The 23,379-nt window shown below is 42.6% G+C and overlaps 1 protein-coding gene across 4 annotated transcripts in view; it reads right to left on the bottom strand.

Moving 5' to 3' along the window:
• The window catches only part of LOC110537361 (THO complex subunit 2), a 65,859-nt gene that overhangs the window by 39,632 nt on the left and 2,848 nt on the right, over positions 1 to 23,379 (bottom strand). For all 4 annotated transcript variants that reach the window (XM_036937344.1, XM_036937345.1, XM_021623337.2 and 1 more), the window contains exons 3-15: positions 23,128 to 23,219; positions 22,518 to 22,569; positions 22,334 to 22,404; positions 16,709 to 16,830; positions 16,053 to 16,186; positions 15,551 to 15,711; positions 14,082 to 14,174; positions 12,417 to 12,566; positions 10,575 to 10,747; positions 10,117 to 10,312; positions 9,990 to 10,031; positions 5,976 to 6,106; positions 5,602 to 5,703 (exon numbers count right to left, since the gene is read on the bottom strand). In XM_036937344.1, the coding sequence (XP_036793239.1) occupies positions 5,602 to 5,703; positions 5,976 to 6,106; positions 9,990 to 10,031; positions 10,117 to 10,312; positions 10,575 to 10,747; positions 12,417 to 12,566; positions 14,082 to 14,174; positions 15,551 to 15,711; positions 16,053 to 16,186; positions 16,709 to 16,830; positions 22,334 to 22,404; positions 22,518 to 22,569; positions 23,128 to 23,219 (1,519 nt within the window). The remainder of the gene's footprint in view (positions 1 to 5,601; positions 5,704 to 5,975; positions 6,107 to 9,989; positions 10,032 to 10,116; positions 10,313 to 10,574; positions 10,748 to 12,416; positions 12,567 to 14,081; positions 14,175 to 15,550; positions 15,712 to 16,052; positions 16,187 to 16,708; positions 16,831 to 22,333; positions 22,405 to 22,517; positions 22,570 to 23,127; positions 23,220 to 23,379) is intronic.

The raw sequence follows: 23,379 nt of genomic DNA, 5'->3' as shown, positions 1-23,379 counted from the left end.
CGAGCCAAAGAAATTAAAAGAGCGATAGGTATGTTTATAGCTGTGGATATGCGCCCATTCTCAGTGGTTCAGAATGGGGAGTTTATAAGCACCACGTGAAAGTGCTCGAGCAACGTTACAAACTTCGCCCTCTCACAATGAATTGGCCAGTGCACCATGAGTTGTGCTTACTACAGATGGATGAACCTCCAAGGCTACTTAACATGTTTCTCTTTGTAAGAAAACGTAGCATAGACCTAAACAATGTCTGAGCCATGTTTACATATTTTACACTCATATTGCACTTTATTTTAGTATTGAGCAATCATGTGTTTTCATTTAAGAAAATACAAAGTTTTGTTATTCCTGATTGCGATCCCATCAGTCATTATATGACTCATGATAGAGAACCAGGAATACCAACACTTTGTATTTTCTTAAACAAAAAATAACTGGCATTTCATTTTCTCGCTGTACCTGAACTGTGACCGCAAAACCGCAATATGTACCGAACCGTGGGTTTGGTGAACTGTTACACCCTGAGGCATTACAATTGGCAAGTGGGCATGAATGGAATCCAAATTCATCCCGTATGTAAATTGTGAAGACCTCAGTTATACAAATCTCACAAAACTGTTTTGGAATATACTGAATTTAGGACCAAAATTATCCTACTTACACTTTTTAGACAATGTTACCATTGGAAAAAATGTTTGACTAATATCAATGCCACATAGGTATTTCTCAACTAGATACTTTTTTTGTTTTGTTGAATTGCTCTTTAAAGGGGCAATCCGGAATTGGCATATCTCAGCTGTTTATCAAAACATGTGACTGGGTGACCTTGTTGTGACTGTTTCAAATCCTGGATGGCCCCATTATTAACATAATGGGGCCATCAAGCCCAATTAAAATACACTGTAAACGTTATACAGCCAGTGCTGATCATTCTACATAGAATGAAGACAGTTCCTCTTAGGAGATAATTGTGTGAAACATTTTCACTGTGCTAAAATATATATTTTTTTGCGCCAACTATTATAGAAGTAAGACATTTGGGGAATCTAGAAAACATGCAGTCCAGTCCTTGTGTATCATGTGCAGTAGTGAGGCTGTACTTAAGCACTGACCCCACAAAGCCCAGTGGTTCAGAAATAAAACAAGCCTGAGGCCTTTTCCAAAGTAGGCACCCACACCAGCCCACGTCTGCTATTGTCTCTCTCTGTGTGTGTGTGTGTGTGTGTGTGTGTGTGTGTGTGTGTGTGTGTGTGTGTGTGTGTCTCTCTCTCTCTCTATGGCAGTGCGAGTGAGCATTTTGTTGAGAGCTGGATAAATGAAATATTCCTGGCCCATTTGGTACGCAAGCCATTAGTAGATGTTAGCACTTGTATCAAATAAAGCCATGAAAGTTGCAGAACAGTCCTAGATCTGTGCCAACCAAAATAATTACTATGGTAACCAGGGCTACATGTTAGTGCTTCTCAGCACCCACTTCCTTATTTATTTATTTAAAATACATGTTTCCATACCAACCACTGATATCCATAAAGAATTCAATGGACACAGTAACCTTGAGTTTATCTCCTAGAGAAATGTATGTAAACCACTGACTGGCTTTGGGGGTGCATTTCTATAGAGATGCTGCTACAGTGTACCCAAGGGGCATGAGTTGGATGATCGAATTCCGTTAGATGCCTGAAAAGTCTAGAAAAAGGAAAATACGAATAGTGGGTGTATAAAATGTGACTTCTAAGTGCCACAACCACACGATGGATAAAACAACGGGCACTATATCTAACTGTTAAGGCGATACGTTGGGGAGTCGTAGCAACAGGCCTCCAATGTGTGTGGTTGCAATGCCCCTGAGCTGAATATAATAATTATAATTCCCTTCGCTCGGCTGCCAATCACCATGCTACAAAGCACCTCTCACATGGCTCTCTCAATTCTTATTAGCCATTGCACATCATCACTGGCGTAACGCAGTTTATCTGGAGCCCCCCCGCAAGGACAGTGTTCGGGCACCCCTCCCTAAAATAAAATTGAATGAGTCAGCCAGACAGCCACTCAAAATATAGACTAACGATCACGGTCAATGTTGCTGAAATTGCAGCATGTCTATGCGGCTGCATGCCTAGCAAATCGATTATAGGAATTCTGTGGTGCCAAGGCATGTTAACTACGCATTAACAAATCGATAAATGTTTATTGGTAGGTCCATTTGGTCATAATTTTCTCATGTTATGCCTAACATTGCACAAAAGCTATATACGGTGTCTCAATGCTCCCACTTTTAGACTGCAGGTTGGTGGTAATAACATAATTACTTGTTGCAGAACAGTAACCATGAGTTTATCTCCTAAATCAAAACAAATGTATTTATATAGCCCTTCGTACATCAGCTGATATCTCAAAGTGCTGTACAGAAACCCAGCCTAAAACCCCAAACAGCAAGCAATGCAGGTGTAGAAGCACGGTGGCTAGGAAAAACTCCCTAGAAAGGCCAAAACCTAGGAAGAAACCTAGAGAGGAACCAGGCTGTGGGGTGGCCAGTCCTCTTCTGGCTGTGCCGGGTGGAGATTATAACAGAACATGGCCAAGATGTTAAAATGTTCATAAATGACCAGCATGGTCGAATAATAATAAGGCAGAACAGTTGAAACTGGAGCAGCAGCACGGTCAGGTGGACTGGGGACAGCAAGGAGTCATGTCCGGTAGTCCTGGGGCATGGTCCTAGGGCTCAGGTCAGTTGAAACTGGAGCAGCAGCACGGCCAGGTGGACTGGGGACTGAGTTTGGTACACATCCGGTGGATAGAGAGCCGTTGATTATGTTCAACATAGGAGGGCCAAGCACAGGAAGCAGCTCTTTCAGTAGTTTAGTTGGAATAGGGTCCAGTATGCAGCTTGAAGGTTTAGAGGCCATGATTATTTTCATCATTGTGTCAAGAGATATAGTACTAAAACACTTGAGCGTCTCTTGATCCTAGGTCCTGGCAGAGTTGTGCAGACTCAGGACAACTGAGCTTTGAAGGAATACGCAGATTTAAAGAGGAGTCCGTAATTTGCTTTCTAATAATCATAATCTTTTCCTCATAATCTCCTAGAGAAATGTATGTAAACCACTGACTGGCTTTGGGGGGTGCATTAAAAATAGTTTGAAATTCAAACATTGCAGATTGCTGTTGCAACAAAAATGTATTTTACATACTAATCAGCTACAGATTTTTGGAATATAAAACTGTCCGTTATCTGAACCTGCATGACATGAGCCATGCCTGTGCTCTCTCCCAGCTTTGATAGAAAGTTGTTTTGAGTAAAACCAGTGTGTGTACTAAATAAGTCAGTCCACCCTCAAAACACTAGCTTTACAGGGATTGTTTCATTATGCAGTGTCATGACTGACTGCGAGAATCCAAATAGGTCAGATCAAATTTGCAACAAATAACTTCAATCAGACCCCCTTTCACCCAGAGGGGGGAGGAAATAACTAGTGGGGATTGACACACGTCCTGTGGTAAATCAAGGGAGAAGATCCAGGCTTGCACTCTCCAAATTCACTAAAAGTATGTACTTTGTCTCAGATCTTTTCCCGCTGAAACTAACACATTCAAAAGCGAATACAGGAACAATATTCTGAGCGTAGAACGTGCGGTATGGTGGAGGCGATCTATAGAACACTAATGTCATTAAACATTTTGTAAAAGAAAATACTTCAACTTGGAAAGTACATACACACTACATAGCTGAAGTTTCCACACTATGGGTTGTGCATGTAATATGAAAATTGAGTGTTTTTCTTGAGAGGGATGTGCTTTTATCTAGAATCCTTTTATCTAGAATCCTGACTAGAACCAAAAAATGTGATCATATTACTCCAGTGCTAGCCTCTATACACTGGCTTCCTGTCAAAGCAAGGGCTGATTTCAAGGTTTTACTGCTAACCTACAAAGCATTACATGAGCTTGCTCCTACCTATCTCTCTGATTTGGTCCTGCCATACATACCTACACGTACGCTACGGTCACAAGACGCAGGCCTCCTAATTGTCCCTAGAATTTCTAAGCAAACAGCTGGAGGCAGGGCTTTCTCCTATAGAGCTCCATTTTTATGGAATGGTCTGCCTACCCATGTAAGAGACGCAAACTCTGTCTCAACCTTTAAGTCTTTACTGAAGACTCATCTCTTCAGTGGGTCATATGATTGAGTGTAGTCTGGCCCAGGAGTGTGAAGGTGAACAGAGGCTCTGGAGCAACGAACCGCCCTTGCTGTCTCTGCCTGGCTGGTTCCCCTCTTTCCACTGGGATTCTCTGCCTAACCCTATCACAGGGGCTGAGTCACTGGCTTACTGGGGCTCTTTCATGCCGTCCCTAGGAGGGGTGCGTCACTTGAGTGGGTTGAGTCACTAATGTTATCTTCCTGTCTGGATTGGCGCCCCCCCTTGGGTTGTGCCGTTGCGGAGATCTTTGTGGGCTATACTCGGCCTTGTCTCAGGATGGTAAGTTGGTGGTTGAAGATATCCCTCTAGTGGTGTGGGGGCTGTGCTTTGGCAAAGTGGGTGGGGTTATATCCTTGCTGTTTGGCCCTGTCCGGGGGTATCTTCGGATGGGGCCACAGTGTCTCCCGACCCCTCCAGTCTCAGCCTCCAGTATTTATGCTGCAGTAGTTTGTGTCGGGGGGGCCTTGCCTCAGGACTACCTGACATGATGACTCAGTCCCCAGTCCACCTGGCCGTGCTGCTGCTCCAGTTTCAACTGTTCTGCCTGTGATTATTATTATTTGACCATGCTGGTCATTTATGAACATTTATACATCTTGGCCATGTTCTGTTATAAACGACACCCGGCACAGCCAGAAGAGGACTGGCCACCCCACATAGCCTGGTTCCGCTCTGGGTTTCTTCCTAGGTTTTGGCCTTTCTAGGGAGTTTTTCCTAGCCACCGTGCTTCTACACCTGCATTGCTTGCTGTTTGGGGTTTTAGGCTGGGTTTCTGTACAGCACTTTGAGATATCAGCTGATGTACGAAGGGCTATATAAATACATTTGGATTTGAAATGCAGTGTATGATATACCATTTTATAGCTCAGAGTCTACTTATCCAACGTTAAAACAAACACCATTTCACATTTTGCTACATAAGACCGAATACAGGTGGTGAGACAAATGTGATCAGTTTTTTTTATAAATTAGCAAAAAATGTTTACATTTTTTTTTTGCTTTGTCATTATGGGGAATTGTGTGTAGGTTTAATCAATTTTAGAATAAGACTAACATAACAAAATGCGGAAAAAATGAAGGGGTCTTGATACTTTCCAAATGCACTGTATAATTAAAAGTCTCATTAAAGAAAGTTGACATTTTCTGGTGCCAACCTCATGTCAGCATCGGTGTGGACACTAGAGCCTGTAGCAAATCCACAGTCTATAACCTACACTTTGACATGTAGGCTAATCGTGTTGTTTTCTTAACAGAAGAGCTACTGTTTTTTGGTTTTCAAATCAATTTAAATTGACTATTTTGGTTGATGGCCTTGGTGCCCTGGTAGATTGAGCACCTCTTGACAGGCAAATGGCCTTGTCCCTAAAATCAAGAAATTCCAGGCTTGCGTAGCAACGTGACTTACTTCATTATGTATTTGGCTCTGTCCACAGTCTGAGCTTTGACCTTGACCAGAAGTGGGTGGCTTGTGTAGGTCTCATTCTTCCACTGCCCGTATAGCCGGTACCTGACGACCACAGGTAGCAACACAGGTGAGCGGGTTAACAGTGACATATTTAATAATACATACACCAGGACCAGCCTGGAATTAGGACCTAGAAATACCAACAGAACACAACAGGGTCGGAGAATAGAACAAGTTGCATAAACCCACATACTCCAGTCTCTGTGTGGGCTTTGCTATCTCCATTGGATGGATTCAAAATGGATGGCCAAACATGTCAGTTCGAGTCTAAAAGGACACCACTATGATCGTGTGTGTGTGTGTGTGTGTCTCACCTGTGCTGGTAGGGGAAGAGTTTGAAGAGGCCCCACAGCTCCTCTGACATGCAGGCGTTACACTCCATGAGAGAGAGCGAGGGCAGCAGCACCTGGTCTGCAATGCTCAGGAAACAACTCAGCAATGTGTCCTAGGAGGGAACAGGAGCACATCAACCACCGAAGTACAGACCACAGTGAGTGGATACTTACAAAATTATATGGACAAAGATCGCCTCTCCCCCTCGGGAGGCATAAAAAATAAAAAAAACTACATTTTTTTTTAAAGGCCCTCGGATCCTCAAAAAGTTCTACAGCTGCACCAAAGAATCTTGACACAGCTTGGTATGTAAAATGCACCGCACAGCTCTACAGAGAGTTGTGCAGACAGCTCAGTATATCAAGGGGGCCGAGCTCAGTGCCACCCAGGACCTCTATATCAGGTGGTGTCAGAAGATGCCCCAAAGAATTGCCCAAGACTCCAGCCACCCAAGCCACGTCCAGCAAACGGTTGGATTAACAGGCTCCGAGACAGCTTGTACCCTCAAGCCATAAGACTGATTAATGTTTTATTAAATGGATACCTGGACTATCTTGCACTGCTCTATGCACACTCACACAAAACCCACACACATCCACGCGCTCACACACAGCTGCTAATCTGTTCTTTATTTTACTCATCATCATCTATCCATCCTGATTAGGGATATTAACGGTTAAGCGTTAAAATCGGTTAGCTGCTGAAAATACATTTGACTGGTCATGATTATCAATCTATAGATTCATTTGCATAATTTTGGGGAATTAAATTGTCGTGTGTATTTGTTACTCGTCGTGCATCTTATTTATCACACGCACATAAAATACAGAACCTAGTTTGAGGTGCGAGTGGCCTATCACCTGTCAGATAGTGCGAGAACAGTTCCTCAAAAATCTGTTACTGCAGTGAAACGTGCTTTTATAAGCCGAGTCAGTAAGCAACAAATTACAATTCTAAATGCAATCGTGTGTTAACTGTTTTCATGGCCATGATTAAAAGAGCTACTATTTTTATTACTCAATCTCATCTCGTAATTAAAGCATGCCTCCCATTCAACAATCGAGTGCATAAACTATAATCAATGGTAGGGAGGCCATCAACGCTTGACAAAGTGCTTGACCACTTCACAAAGTGAGATTGAGGTAGTATAATCGCTGAATACCTGAATGTTTTACTTCACCCCAAATAAGGAAGATTGTCTTACCTTGCTTCAAAGTAGCCCAGACGAAATTTGTATCCCTAATCCTAATTGTATCCCTAATCCCTAGTCACTTTATCCTGCCTTCATTCTCGGGCTGACCACATTTAGTCAACTGGTCGATTGTTTCGTTAATAGGCTGTTGGTCGACGGATTTTCTTTAGTCGAGCAGTGGCAAATATATATATATTTTTTTAAAAGTATGGCACACGAGACACGTGTCTGATTCACGCCAATCTGAGTGGACTAATCCATTGGAGGTCGCAGGGATTGCACACCACCCCTGCGGCCTACCGTTAATTCCCATAATTTCTCATCTACAATGCTTGTTTTTTTACGGTAATTTCTCTTCCAGTATTTATTAAAATATATATACAGTTGAAGTCGGAAGATTACATACACTTACATCGGAGTCATTAAAACTCGTTTTTCAACCACTCCACACATTTCTTGCTAAACTATTGTTTTGGCAAGTCGGTAAGGAAATCTACTTTGTGCAAGTAATTTTTCCAACAATTGTTTACAGACATATTATTTCACTGTATCACTATTCCAGTGGGTCAGAAGTTTACATACACTAAGTTGACTGTGCCTTTAAACAGCTTGGAAAATTACAGAAAAGGATGTCATGGATTTAGAAGCTTCTGATAGGCTAATTGACATCATTTCATTCAATTGGAGGTGTACCTGTAGATGTATTTCAAGGCCTACCTTCAAACTCAGTGCCTCTCTGATTGACATCATGGGAAAATCAAAAGAAATCAGCCAAGACCTCAGCAAAAAAAAATGTAGACCTCCACAAGTCTGGTTCATCCTTGGGAGCAATTTACAAACGCCTGAAGGTACCACGTTCACCTGTACAAACAATAGTATGCAAGTATAAACACCATGGGACCACTCAGCTGTCATTACCGCTCAGGAAGGAGATGCCTTCTGTCTCCTAGAGATGAACGTGCTTTGGTGTGAAAAGTGCAAATCAATCCCAGAACAGCAAAGGATCTTGTGAAGATGCTGGAGGAAACAGGTAAAAAAGTATCTATATCCACAGTAAAAAGAGTCCTATAATCAACATAATCTGAAAGACAGCTCAACAAGGAAGAAGCCAGTGCTCTAAAACCACCATAAAAAAGCCATACGGTTTGCAACTGCAAATGGGGACAAAGATTTTACTTTTTTGGAGAAATGTCCTCTGGTCTGATAAAACAAAAATAGAACTGTTTGGCCATAATGACCATCATCATGTTTGAAGGAAAAGGGGGGAGGCTTGCGAGCTGAAGAACACCATTCCAACGGTGAAGGACAGGGGTGGCAGCATCATGTTGTGGGGGTGCTTTGCTGCAGGAGGGACTGGTGCACTTCACAAAATAGATGGCATCATGAAGAAAGAATTTTGTGGATATTTTGAAGCAACATCTCAAGACATCAGTCAGGAAGTTAAAGCTTGGTTGCAAATGGGTCTTCCAAATGGACAATGACCCCAAGCATACTTCCAAAGTTGTGGCAAAATGGCTTAAGGACAACAAAGTCAAGGTATTGGAGTGGCCATCACAAAGCTCTGACCTCAATCCTATAGAAAATTTGTGGGCAGAACTGAAAAAGTGTGTGCGACCAAAGGAGGCCGACAAACCTGACTCAGTTACACCAGCTTTGTCAGGAGGAATGGGCCATAATTCACCCAACTTATTGTGGGAAGCTTGTGGAAGGCTACCCGAAACGTTTGGCCTGAAGTTAAACAATTTAAAGGCAATGCTACCAAATACTAATTGAGTGTATTTAAACTTCTGACCCACTGGGAATGTGATGAAAGAAATAAAAGTTTAAATAAATCATTCTCTCTACTATTATTCCTAACTGACCTAAAACAGGGAATTTTTACTAGGATTAAATGTCAGGAATTGTGAAAAACTGTGTTTAAATGCATTTGGCTAAGGTGTATGTAAACTTCCGACTTCAACTGTGTGTGTACGCACACACAAATATATATAACTACAGTCTTACTGTTGATATATAAGGAATGTGTTTGTTGGGGTCAATGAAGGGTAGATAGGGACTTGCTGTATGGGAAGTTACTGAGTGAGATAATGGGAAGTTCAGAAAGTTCATATTCTGTTCCATGTTTCTAAAGAGTTAGGCGAAGAGCAATAGTTAATCTCTGATAAGGCAGGCCAGCTGCGTAACTAGGGAGGATCGAGGAATTCGGCTTGAGGTCAAGTCAACAGATGAAGTGAGATGAAACCTCTGGGTGGTGGGGCCAGAGGGGCCCACCACAAAAATCATATCGCACGCAAACTTCCACATAGGTTCTAGCATCAGGCAGGGTCATGACTACGCCAGTGAGAGGAAACAAATAAGTTCCTGCCTAGCAACAGAGATGTATTGGCTGTCTAGATGTGTAAAGAGTTGACCCCGCCTATGAAGAGGTTATAAATATATGTGCTTGTGTAATCATATCTTGTCTTTGCAGGGGTATGACCCAGTGGGTAAATATACTTTTAGCTTTTCCAGTCGTCCGTTTCAGTTTGTTCAGAACTTAACACCTTAAATACCTCGTAATCCTACACAATGATCTGGTAATCACTGCATATAGCTCCATTGTTGTGTATTTTATTCCTTGTTACTATTTATTTGTTTAATATATTTTTTAACTCTGCATCTTTGGGAAGGGCTTGAAAGCAAGCATTTCACGGTAAAGTCTACACTTGTACACCTGAATTTATTCTCTGTGAATTCCTCTTGCTGATTAATACAACAAAACTGTTCAAGACACTTCTTGGTCCCATTTACTTTGACAACTCACCATTTTGTCCTTGATGTTGTCATTTCTACCCTCACTTTGGTACTGGAGGAACAAAAGAAAACACGAGGACAATTAGTGAGATGAAGCCAGGGATCAAAAAAGCATCAATTGACTTTAGGGCATGTACCTCTTTCATAAAGCCCTTGCCCAGGCGTACTATCTTGGCAAAGAGGATGGGGTCATGGGAGAGGTGGGGCCCCAGGTAGCAGAGCATGCTGAACACATCCCTGCGCAGGTCCTCAAAGCTCTCTGCAGGCCTGGGGGCCCGCTTGTTCTTCAGGGGCCTCAACAAACATCCCTTGGCCCCTTTGGGGACCCCGGCTCTGCAAAGGGAAACACAGGTGAGACAGGGCATACTACAAACAGCAACATAAAGCCTCCACTGCTCTAGTGTTAACACTAGGTGGTTCTGCATGTGACTGTTGTTGTGTGTGTGTGCCTACAATTAAATGAAAAGCTGGCATCAGAGTTTGTAGTATTTTGGCTGGCTGGCTGTGTATGTCGTGTTGTATTTAGGTAAATGTGTACATTTCTTCAGCTAATATGCAAAGAGCACAAAGTGAATCCAGGGGAGCAGGCGGGCACCTGCGGTACAGTGGCTCTACAGTCAGATGCAGCAGCTGGCACAGCGCCAGAGCAATGGCCTTGTGAGAGGTGGCGTAGAAGGAGGGCATCTGGTCCATAATGCTTTGGGCATGGTGCCAGTCTCCGATCCTCAGCAGCGCTTCCAACAGACCCAGCTTCTGGTTATCAGGAGCCTGAGGGTAGAGGGGGAGATGCGGAGTGTGTGGGTGAGCTTGGAGCAGCAGCAGAAGTTAGTCTGAGAGCAGCTATGTCCTTAGGTTTATGACGGAGGAATCTCACAAAGTACAAAGTAGGCCCATTAAAAAGAGGTTAAGGAGGATTTGCAAACACAAAGACTAGTGAGTAAATCATGAGTTGTAAATATATATATAGTTTTTTAAATTATTATTTTTACCCCCTTTTCCTTCCCAATTTCATGGTATCCAATTGGTAGTAGTTACTGTCTTGTCTCATCGCTGCAACTCCCGTACGGACTCGGCAGAGGCGAAGGTCGAGAGCCATGAGTCCTCCGAAACACAACACAACCAAGCCGCACTGCTTCTTGACACAATGCACATCCAACCCAAAAGCCAGCAGCACCAATGTGTCGGAGGAAACACCGTACACCTAGAGGCCAGGTCAGCGTGCACTGTGCCCAGCCCGCCACAGGAGTCGCTAGTGCGCGATGAGACAAGGATATCCCTGCCGGCCAAACTCTCCCTAACCCGGACGACGCTGGGCCAATTGTGCGCCGCCCGGCTCAAACCCAGAATCTCTGGTGGCAAAGCTGCCTTAGACCACTGCACCACCCGGGAGGCCCTATGAGTCGTAATTTTCTCCAGCAGCACTGGATGGGAACAAGGAACTGTAGAAATCTGTCATCGTACCTGACGCTGCACTTAATTCATGTGTGTGACTGACACAACCAACTGACACAGCATAGTAACAAGGCACTGTTGTCAGGGAGAGGCGGCGTGTGGGATGAGTTAACTAGCTAGAGGACAAACTGATATTCTGCTCATCCAATGTCACTCATTTTTCACGCTATTTTATAAAAAACTAAAAGCACTTACGTCAAACTATGAGCTTAATGTTGAAAGATGTTTGTGAATTTGTCTCCCAGTGTGTTGGAAAACAGACGGAAAAAGGTTCTCCTCTAGGATTTGCCTGTACTTAGCTCTGTTTGATTTTTATCATTAAAAAAATCCCTAGTCATAAGCATACCCATAAGATGATGCAGCCACCATCAAAAGATGAAGAGTGGTACTCAATGATGTATTGAGGACAGAGTTCATTTCTTTGCAGTTTTACTTTAGTTCTTTATTGCAAACAGGCTGCATGTTCTGGAATATTGAAATATTTTTTTTTTTTGTTCAAGCCACTGGAAAAACTATTATTGAAACAGTTATTTGCTAAATTTAGCATTAGCATGACGCGGGCACTCAGATGACAGATGCAATCTGACAATCTGGATCTTGGGCTGGAGGCGGAATTTATTTTAGAAACATGGCTCACAAAAGCCTTCAGTGTTGCTCTTCGTTACTTTTAACGTGTGGGGGGGAGGGGGGGCTGCTGCTGCAGCTTTAACTCTAACAGACCTCCTCTGGCCCATCAATCACTGTCTGTCTGTCTGTCGGTGGTGGTATGCACAGCCCTGCCTCAGACAAGACACTGACTGACACCTCATTAACACATTCCCTTTCCTTCAACAGCACACAGAGGAAGACTGGGCTTCATCAAGGCGATTAAAGAAGGACACTTAGTGGAAGTAGACCTGTGCTTTAGTGTGGAACAGTTACCCAAATGTGGAGACGTATTTCAAATAGTAGAAATGTGTGCGAGTGTAACATGAGATTACTTTACCTTGTCGTTCTTCTCTTCCTCCTTCTCTCTCTCCTTGTCCTCAGTCTTCTCAGAGGGCACCACCACCATGGTGAGCTTGCGGGCGATCTGCTTGGCCTCTGTGATTTCTCTCTTGTGCTCCTCTACAATGCTGGCATCCAGTGGCATCAGCTGGGAGGGCAACGCAGGCTCAGTCACACATCAGGTCACAATTTATAGCACCAGGCATTTAGATTTCTCTGTTGGATCACATGTTGCACAATCTGGCATGCACTGAGGACAACCAATGTTAGTCAAATCTTTGATATAAAATTATATACATACATACACATACGCGTTATATGCCTTTAGAAAGTATTCACACCTTTACTTTTTCCACATTTTGTTGTGTTACAAAGTGGGATTAAAATGGGTTTAATTGTAATTTTTTTGTCAACGATCTACACAAAATATGTGCTAAAGAATTCTAACAAAACATTTATAGAAAACTAATATACATTCATTAGATAAGTATTCAATACCCTGAGTCAATGGCAGTGATTACAGCTGTGAGTCTTTATGGGTAAGTGTAAGAGCTTTGCGTGCCTGGACAATATATATGCACATTATTTTTTAATTCATCAAACTCTGTCAAATTGGTTGTTGATCATTGCTAGACAGCCATTTTCAAGTCTTGCCATAGATTTCCAAGCCGATCTAGGCCAAAACAGTAAATAGGCCACTCCGGAACATTCACCGTCTTCTTGGTATGCAACTCCAGTGTATATTTGTCCTTGTGTTTTAAGTTATTGTTCTGCTTAAAGGTTAATGTCTCCCAGTGGCTGTTGGAAAGCAGACAACCAGGTTTTCATCTAGGATTTTGCCAGCGCTTAGCTCTATTTTGTTTATTTTTAATCATAAAAAAACTCCCTAGTTCTTGTCAATGACAAGCATACCCATAACATGATGTAGCCACCACCATGCTTGAAAAGATGAAGACTGGTACTCAGTGATGTGTTGCACCAAACATAACACTTTGTATTCAGGACATAAGTTCATTTCTTTGCAGTTTTACTTTAATGCCTTGTTGCAGTTTTACTTTAATGCCTTGTTGCAAACAGGATGCATGTTTTGGAATATTTAGTATAGTGGATTAACTACAATGTTGTTGATCCATCCTTAGTTCTCTCATATCACAGCCATTAAACTAACGGTTTTAAAGTCACCATTAGCCTTATGGTGGAATCCCTGACCGGTTTACCTCTTCTCCGGCAACTGAGTTAGGAAGGACGACTGTATCTTGTTTTACTCAAGTGCATTGATACACCATCCAAAGACTAATAACTTCACCATGCTCAAAGGGAAATTCACTGTCTTCTTTTTATTAACCATCTACTAATAGGTGCCCTTCTTTGCAAGGCATTGAAAAACCTCCCTGGTCTTTGTGGTTGAATTGGTGTTTGAAATCCACTGCTCGAATGAGGGACCTCACAGATACTTGTAATTTGACTCAAGACATTTCAGATTTTCATGTTTAATTAATTTGTAAAGATTTCAAAAAACAATTCCACTTTGACATTATGGAGTACTGTGTAGGCCAGTGATTTATTTTTTAAATTTCAGCTCTAACAACAAAATGTGGAAGAAGTTGAGAAGGAACTGTATTATGTGAGACAATGCTCTGTAGGTGTGAGTTGAGATGCTTACGTGCACATAGATGTCCTCCAGCTCTATAAGGTTGTGATGCAAGAGGGCGGCAGCGATGTGGTAGAGTGACGTGGGGGTCTCCTCATTTGGCTCCTGGGAGGAGGAGGACAGTCAAGGAACACTCAATACATACTGAGGAATAGCTAATGGATATGGGGGGGGGGGGGAATTCACTCTGCTGTCTTTTGATCCCCTACTTGAAGCTAAAGTGTATAGTTCAGTGACTGGCAGCTAGGGATGCACATTTCAGTCAATTTTGCTTCTGGCTGACCAACCCTCATTAAACGGTTTTGGTTTTAAAAAAATCCCAAAACAGTAAAATGACACGACCAACAGAAAATACTATGTATACAAACAAGGAATGGACATGTTTCCTAAGAGCTTCATGAAAACATGCAAGAATAGCAAGCCTATCGTCTTATAGTCAAAAGGCTATACACATTACTGAAGATGCAACTGCTGTAATGAAGCAGCTAATAAAAAAAGTTGTTTTCAAACATTTCCAAAAATGCAATTCACGGGAAAACACCATTCTTAACAGAGCAGGAAACTAGGCGTATGTCGCGGGACACTACCTAACAAGGCGGTCTGTCACATGTGACAGAGATGAAAATCTCAGCTAGTAATTTAGAGGGGAATCTAATAGCAACAACTAAGACAGGTTGCTAATATGACTAGGATTCTGTCTCTGGATATGAAAACCAATAGAACAAGGGTCCTTGCTGGTTAATGGCATGAGTCTTTATGGAACAATTGTCTCCCCATTTCTATGGTTGGATTTTGGCTAGGCTACTTTGAAGCAAGGTATAACAACTACACTGCCACAAGCTTACATTGTAAAGTGGTGGGTGACATGCTGATACCCTACCTACCGTTGACTAAATTCTACGCACATCGAATCGGAGGCACGCTTTAATTACGAGTTAAGAAAATAAAAAGAGCTATTTTTAAAAGAGTTAGCACCTGATTGCATTTAGAATTGTTATTTGTTGCTTACTGACTGGGCTTATAAAAGCATGATTCACTCCAGTACCAACTTTTTGAGGAGCTGTTCTTGCGCTGTCTGACAGGTGATAGACCATTCCAGTCTTCAAACTAGGCTCTGTATTCTGTGCACATGTGATAAGATACATGACAAGTAACGGAAATACATAAGCCAATTTATTTCCACTAAATTATGACCGTTTTTTTTGTGGTTAAACGTTAACATCCCTACTGGCAGCACTAATATTCACATCAGGTCTGACTGCACCATTTCCCCTCATTCTTGCAGGTCAAGGGAGAATGTGCGCAAGACTTATGTTCATCAATAAGACCTTGAAGTATTTTTTATTAATTTGGTTAAGGATTTGTCCGCTTCTTGGACAGGCAGCTCCTCACAAACACCAATTTGTACAGTTTATATCCGGCCAGTTTCAGACAGGCTGTAGAGTGCAGACAGTCACAGTGGGGAGTCTGCTCTCTCTCACCTGGTTGAACTTGAACTTGAAGCCCAGGATGTGGCAGAGGGTGAGGGGTTCACACATGTAGGACTTAATGAGGGGCAGGAAGAACTCGTCTTGGTCAGAGCGACACTCGTACACCTCCAGGATGATGTCCAGAACGCGGTTGGGGTCCAGGTTGAAGCATCCTGCAGGGTGGAGAGGGGGTAAGGGTGTACAGATGACATTGAGTAACTTGGGTACAAAATAAGGCCATATGTAATGTAACCCCCATTTGGGAGTCTAAATGGAGAGTTGTCTTTAAAAGTAAAAAATATATAAATATTAAGGTCCCATGCAACAATTCAATCCTCAATTTAAAAACTGTAAAATGCACTTCTGCCAAACTTAGAATCTCCATTACTTTCTTGGTTGGTCACAGAAATTATACATACCCGTCACAGAAAATGCAGCGAGACTAAGAGTGCAACAAGGATCCGCTGCTTCTTGGCGGTGGAGAACGTGACGAAAAAGACTAGGGGTTTCATACCTATTAGGGACTTGATGCTCTCTAGGACGATGTGGCTAGTGATGTTGCCTGAAAGGTCTTGGCCCAGCTCAGTGATCAGCTTGGCATAGCCCTCATTCTCTTCCCTGAGCAAGTTGAATTTCTGCTGCTTGTAACTGTAAGGGGGCAGAGTGGAAAACAATACATAGGAGGCCAACCACTCACCATTAGATAAACAACTTCAAACTTTAGGCCCAAGCGTGAATGCAAGTGAAATGATCATTTATTGTGTTTCTGGTGTATTATAGGGTAATAGAACCCTATACAGCCTGAATAACCATGTTTTGCAGCAAGGTAGTGCATGAACAGTCAGAATATAAACACAACTAAAGTGATGTAATTTCTCTACATTCTGTGCTGACATTACATTTGGCATTCGTGGCAAAGCTCACATCCTATAGGGTAAATGGTCACATATTAAATGTTACAGCCACAGGCTGCGAGGTGGATAGCCCAGTGTTGGAGATGTAACTTTGGGTTAACAGCACATTCAGCCCTGACCGGGGAATAACAGTAGCTTACTCTAGTTCTGGCTACTTGGTCAGACCATTCAATTTATTACATTGTTGACTTTTGACACTGACCATTACAGGATTTTTGTTTTTTTACAGATGAAAATGAGTCACCGCTCCACTTACAATAGTTTGGTCTTGATTTTAACGATTTTCTGGTTGAACTGATGAGCTTGCTTTATGAGTCCCAGGGACTCCAGGGTCTCTGGGTCCAGCCTCTCCTTCAGGATGGCATCTGGCACAAAGAACTGAAGATAGGGCAGAATGAAACAAACAAGTGTTATATAAACAGTCCCTCCAGGATTCCACGGTCACAAAAATTCCCAGCATATTGTGGGAGGGCTTGCAAATATGACCAATCACTGCACTATTCCCGCATAAAAGTCTAACGCAACATTATCTCAAACTGACCCATAACACAGTACAAAAACAGGGCTCAATTTAAACCAATAAGCGCACATTTATCGAAAATATGGTTCAATCAAGCAACGCCTCAAACCTTTTTCCTCAGCGCATTTTTGCAACAATTGGACAAAAATCACTGCACATTGACATGCAAAATGCCAGAACTGCCACAGCAAAATCAAGCATTTTTCCTGGAGAGACTGTATAAAGATAGGTAAATAGATCTTATATGGTTATGAACAGGGGTGAAAGTAGATTACATTTCTTACCGGTACGGGACACCAAAGTGCACACACATTAATTTTTGTATAGCCTAGGTGTAATCATAGAATTACATATAGAATCCCTATTCATTTCACATGATCTCAGTGGGCCACGGACTAGTAAAGATATGCCATAACACTTAACATGCAGTTCCTTTTAACATAGACGGCACGTGGGTTTCAACTTTGGGGAAGATCATCTTCACCATAAACATGCACATTTATAATAAAGCATTCCATGCATCCTCGCATTTGCAGACTTATGTAAGTTAGTCTACTATTCCGAATGTGAGAATTAGAATGGAATCATTATTTAAGCTAACACTAACTCCATCACTGTTGTCAAAAAATATATACTTCAATGTAGCACGAATGGGTGTAGAGTAGGCCTATCAGATACATGTCTTGTTGGCCTTTTATTAACACAGGTCATTCAATTTTACTACACTTTATATTCATCCGGAAATTATTCAGACCCCTGCCCTTATCCACATTTTGTTAACATTACAGCCTTATTCTAAAATGGATTAAATAAAAATCCAATCTACACACGATACCCCATAATGACAATGCGAAAACAGGTTTACACATTTTTGTAAATGTGTTAAAAATAACAGAAATACCATACTTGCATAAATATTCAGACCCTTTGCTATGAGACTCGAAACAGAGCTCAGGTACATCCTGTTTCCATTGATCATCCTTGAGACGTTTTTACAACTTGGAGTCCACCTGTGGTAAATTCAATTGATTGGGCATGATTTGGAAAGGCACTCACCTGTCTATATAAAAAGGTCCAAAAGTTGACAGTGCATGTCAGAGCAAAAACCAAGTCATGAGGTCGAAGGAATTGTCCGTAGACAGGATTGTGTCAAGGCACAGATTTGGGGAAGGGTACCAAAAATTGTCTGCAACATTGAAAGTCCCCAAAAACACAGTGGACCCCCTCATTCTTAAATGGAAGACTTTTGGAACCACCAAGACTCTTCCTAGAGCTGGCCCCTCGGCCAAACTGAGCAATCGGGGGAGAAGGGCCTTGGTCAGGGAGGTGACCAAGAACCCGGTGGTCACTCTGACAGAGCTCCAGAGTTCCTCTGTGGAGATTGAAGAAACGTCCAGAAGGACAACCATCTCTGCAGCACTCCGCCAATCAGGCCTTTATGGCAGTGGCCAGATGGAAGCCACTCCTCAGTAAAAGGCAGCCCGTTTGTCACCTAAAGGACTCTCAGACCATGAGAAACAATATTCTCTGGCGTAATGAAGCCAAGAAAGAACACTTTGGCCTGAATGCAAAGCGTCACGTCTGGAAGAAACCTGGCACTATCCCCATGGTGAAGCATGGTGGTGGCAGTATCATGCTGTGGGGATGTTTTTCAGTTGCAAGGACTGGGAGACCAGTCAGGACAGAGGGAAAGATGAACGGATAAAAGTAGAGATCCTTGATAGAGACCTGCTCCAGAGTGCTCAGGACCTCAGACTAGGGCGAAGGTTCACCTTCCAACTGGACAATGTCCCTAAGCACACAGCCAAAACAACGCAGGAGTGGCTTCGGGACATGTCTCTGAATGACCTTCATCGGTTCAGGCAGAGCCCCGACTTTAACCTAATCGAACATCTTTGGAGAGACTTGAAAATAGCTGTGCAGCGACACTCCCCATCCAACCTGACACAGCTTGAGGATCTGCAGAGAAGAATGGGAGAAACTCCACAAAGTTGTGCCAAGCTTGTAGTGTCATAACCAAGACTGGAGGCTGTAATCACTGCCAAAAGGGGCTTCAACAAAGTACTGAGTAAAGGGTCTCAATACTTAAGTAAATATATAATTTTTTTAAAATAAATTTGCAATTATTATGGGGTAGTGTGTAGATTGATGAGAAAAAAGAAAAAAAAACTATAATACATTTCAGAGTAAGGCTGTAACGTAACAACATTTGGAAAAAGTCAAGGGATAGGAATACTTTCTGAATTCACTATATTAGCAGAATCTTATTACGACAAATGCTGACACCTGACAGATCAATAAAAACAATGTTGTCTGATCCATATAAAAAGGCCTACAAAAAAGATGAGACACAAATACAATATGACATCTATCTAACCTGGAGGAGGAAATTATTGTCCAAAAACAACCAAAAAAGTGTTACTGACCCAATGATAAAGATATCCACTATGTTCACTCCCCAGGAATATGGCTGATGTTCTCCACTGGTGCCAATAAAATAGGCTACTTACTGTTCGCTCACTTAAGTTAAGAATTTTGATATCTAAAAGACAGACTGGAGTCTTTTCATTGCCATCTCTTTACAGAAACATCCATTTGCTTTCCAAACTGTTTTCTGTAATTGTATTTAAATATTGCAATTTGCCTGGCTGGGTCTCCACTTTTCACTGACAGTCACAACTGAATCATCTATTTGGTACTTGCTGTGCGTTATGCAATTAAAAAATAAACAATGCTAACGAATCTGTGGCCAAATCATACTTTCTGGTGTAGTTGCCCATTTTGAATGATTTTATTTATTTCTGTATAGACAGGAGTAAGCTAATAAGCCTATATAATTTTGGCAATTGAATTCAAGTTACATTAGGGAAAGCTTCCCATAGCTTTATGGACGTGTCGTCTATGCCTTTTAATGCGGCGTAAACAACCAGTCAATGATGTTTTCATCCGATTGTTTGACAATCACTTAACAAAGGGCCGCAGGAGGCTACCCGCGCACATTCATCCACTCACAAATGAATGGAAAGAGCCATCCGTTACAAAACACCTACGTGTACTGTAATTACATTCTGTGAAGGCCTACACGTGTAGCCTGAATTGACAAGATGCATAACCGGGTGGAAGCCGGCTAGTGATGGCTATGTAACAGTCTGGTGGCTTTATGATAGTCTCTCGGTCCCAGCTTTGATGCACCTGTACTGATGTCGCCTTCTGGATGATAGCGGGGTGAACAGGCCGTGGCTAAGGTGGTTGATGTTCTTCATGATCTTTTTGGCCTTCCTGTGACATCGGGTGCTGTAGGTGTCCTGGAGGGCAGGCAGTGTGCCAAGACAAATTTCTTTAGCTTCCTGAGGTTGAAGAGGCACTGTTGAGCCTTCTTCACCACACCGTCTGTGTGGGTGGACCATTTCAGATTGTCAGTGATGTGTACACAGAAGAACTTGGAAGCTTTCCACCTTCTCCACTGCGGTCCCATCGATGTGGATAGGGGGGTGCTCACTCTGCTGTTTCCTGAAGTCCATGATCAGCTCTTTTGTTTTGTTGACATTGGTGCCAGGTAAATAACCTCACTCACTCTCCCAGGGCCCTCACCACCTCCCCTGTAGGCTGTCTCATCATTGTTGGTAAAGCAGGCCTCCTACTGTTGTGTCACCTGTAAACTTAAGGATTGAGTGAGAGGCGTGCGTGGCCATGCAGTCATGGGTGAACAGGGAGTACAGGAGGGGGCTAAGCACACACCTTTGTGGGGCCCTGTGTTGAGGATCAGTGGAGGTGTTGTTTCCTACCTTCACCACCTGGGTGCGGGCCGCCAGGAAGTCCAGGACCCAGTCCACATGGGGCGGCAGGTAGCCTCGTGGTTAAGAGCATTGGGCCAGTAACCGAGAGGTTGGTGGATCGAATCCCCGAGCTGACATGGTAAAAATCTGTCGTTCTGCCCCAGAACAAGGTAGTTAACCCACTGTCCCTAGGCCATCATTGTAAATAAGAATTTGTTCTTAACTGACTTGCCTGGATAAATACATTTTACAAAAAGTTGCACAGGGCGGGGTTCAGACCCAGGGCCCCGAGCTATGGTGTTGAATGCTGAGCTATAGTCAATGAACATCATTCTTACATACGTATTCCTCTTGTCCAGATGGGATTGTGCAGTGTGATGGCAATTGCATCATCTGTGGATCTATTGGGGCGGTAAGCAAATTGAAGTGGGTTTAGGGTGTCGGGTAAGGTGAAGGTGATATGATCCTTAACTAGCCTCTCAAAGCACTTTATGATGACAGAAGTGAGTGCTACAGGGCAATAGTAATTTAGTTCCGTTACCTTTGCTTTCTTGGGTACAGGAACAATGCTGGACATCTTCAAGCAACTGGGGACAGCAGACTGGGATAGGGAGAGATCGAATATGTCGGTATTCACTCCAGCTAGCTGGTCTGCGCATGCTCTGAGGAAGCGGCTATGGATGCAGTCTGGGCCGGCAGCCTTGTGAGGGTTAACACGTTTAAATGTCTTACTCAAGTCGGCCACGTAGAAGGAGAGTCCACAGTCCTTGGTAGCGGGCCGCGTCGGTGGCACTGTATTATCCTCAAAGCGTGCGAAGAGCGTTTAGCTTGTCCAGAAGCAAGACGGTGTCGTCAATGTGGCTGGTTTTCCCTTTGTAGTCCGTGATCGTCTGTAGACCCTGCCACATACGTCTCGTGTCTGAGCTGTTGAATTGTGACTCCACTGTCTCTGTACTGATGTTTTGCCTCTTTGATTGCCTTACGGAGGGAAGAAGTACACCGTTTGTGTATTCCCAGTCACCTTGCCATTGGTAAATGCGGTGGTTCGCGCTTTCAGTCTGCCATTTATCCATGGTTTCTGGTTTGGGTAGATTTCAATAGTCACAATGGGTACAACATCTCCTATAATCTTCCAGATGAACTCAGTCACTGTATCCGTGTATTAGTCAATGTTATTCTCAGAGGCTACCCGAAACATATCCCAGAATGCGTGTAAATGCCTATTGTTTTTTGGCATTTTGTGTTAATTGTGATAGGCTCACGTTTTACCAGTACGGTGTAGCCCCACTATTTATTTGGCCGGAACGCCGTACCGGACCAGCCTACTTTCACCCCTGGTTATGAATGACAGAAAATGTATAATTTGTGAAGAGAATCAAATGTTACTATAATATTCTAAATTAAGAGCCAATAGCATTAAAAAAAAGTTTGTAATTCAAGCTTGACACTCAAATACTGTTTTTGCCTTACAGTAGGAAATACAGACAATGGCTGAATTTTCTATGATCAATACTGCCACCTAGTGAAAGCTGACATCTCATGAGAATGTATTTTTGCTCATCGCAGTAACTTGAAACACACTTACCAGACACGCTCCCACTAGCTGGGTGTAATGGTCACGTTTGTTTTTTTCCTCTAAAGAGCTGGTCTCTATGTCTGTCAAAATAACAATTGAAACATTACAATATCATGACTGTAATTAGGCAACACATTTAGGCATTAAATTGTAAATGACTATCACAATATGCCCAAACTGAAGTCAAACCCACCTAGTATACTGAAAACATCTGCTAAAATGGATGGCATGTCATCCCGCAGATCCTAGAAATAAACAAGAAATCAGACGCATTCAAAACGGGCATAAAAAAGGTAAATTCTAATTGACTTTTGTTTGCTGATACAGATGTTCCAGAAGTGGTGTTTAGCTTTCTTCACAAGCAAAGCACACTGTTTCAGTCTGAAATTAATGAATAGGCAGAAGAGGACTGTTTTATTATGGCGCAGCTGCAAGTGTACCTTCTCTGCATGTTCCTTATGATAGCGTCTGTGCCTCTATTCGTAACATTACAGAAATCCCACATTCCAGGGAACAGAGGAAAAACTTGTAGACTCATTGAGTTGTAACATTACTCTATCAATTTGAACAGCTGCTAAAGGAACCTCCGATTAGGATTGTATATTTTTCTCCTTCTTAAAAATAACCAGAAATCAAGAACTAAATGCACATCACTCCTCAATGGCAGATACTAGTCAATGTTTTCACTAAAAAGGACTCTCCTATGACACAAAAGCCTCATTTCATTATTGCACTAACGCATGGAAGATTTTCTGTGATGAAAGACATTGCAGAGAATGAGGAATCAAAAGGACTATACATACCATCATGTCACAGAGGACGCTAGCAGAAAGGTCCAGCTTGAAGTTCCCCTGTATGACATGCCAGCAGAGTTCATACAAAGCTGCCTGTATATCTAGAGAATAAAGAGAAGAGGCAAACAGGCAGAGAATGACTCAATACAATGTATCAGTATAACCCCCTTTTCACAAACGGCCAACCGAAGAGCTGTTGAGGCACAAGCTCACTATGATGCTATATGAACAATAAATGACACCCGACATAGCGAGACCCCA

The sequence above is a fragment of the Oncorhynchus mykiss genome, chromosome 12 (assembly GCF_013265735.2).
Source record: "Oncorhynchus mykiss isolate Arlee chromosome 12, USDA_OmykA_1.1, whole genome shotgun sequence".
NCBI lineage: Eukaryota > Metazoa > Chordata > Actinopteri > Salmoniformes > Salmonidae > Oncorhynchus > Oncorhynchus mykiss.
The sequence above is the reverse complement of the archived record's forward strand: the minus strand, read 5'-3'. Positions and strand labels throughout refer to the sequence as shown.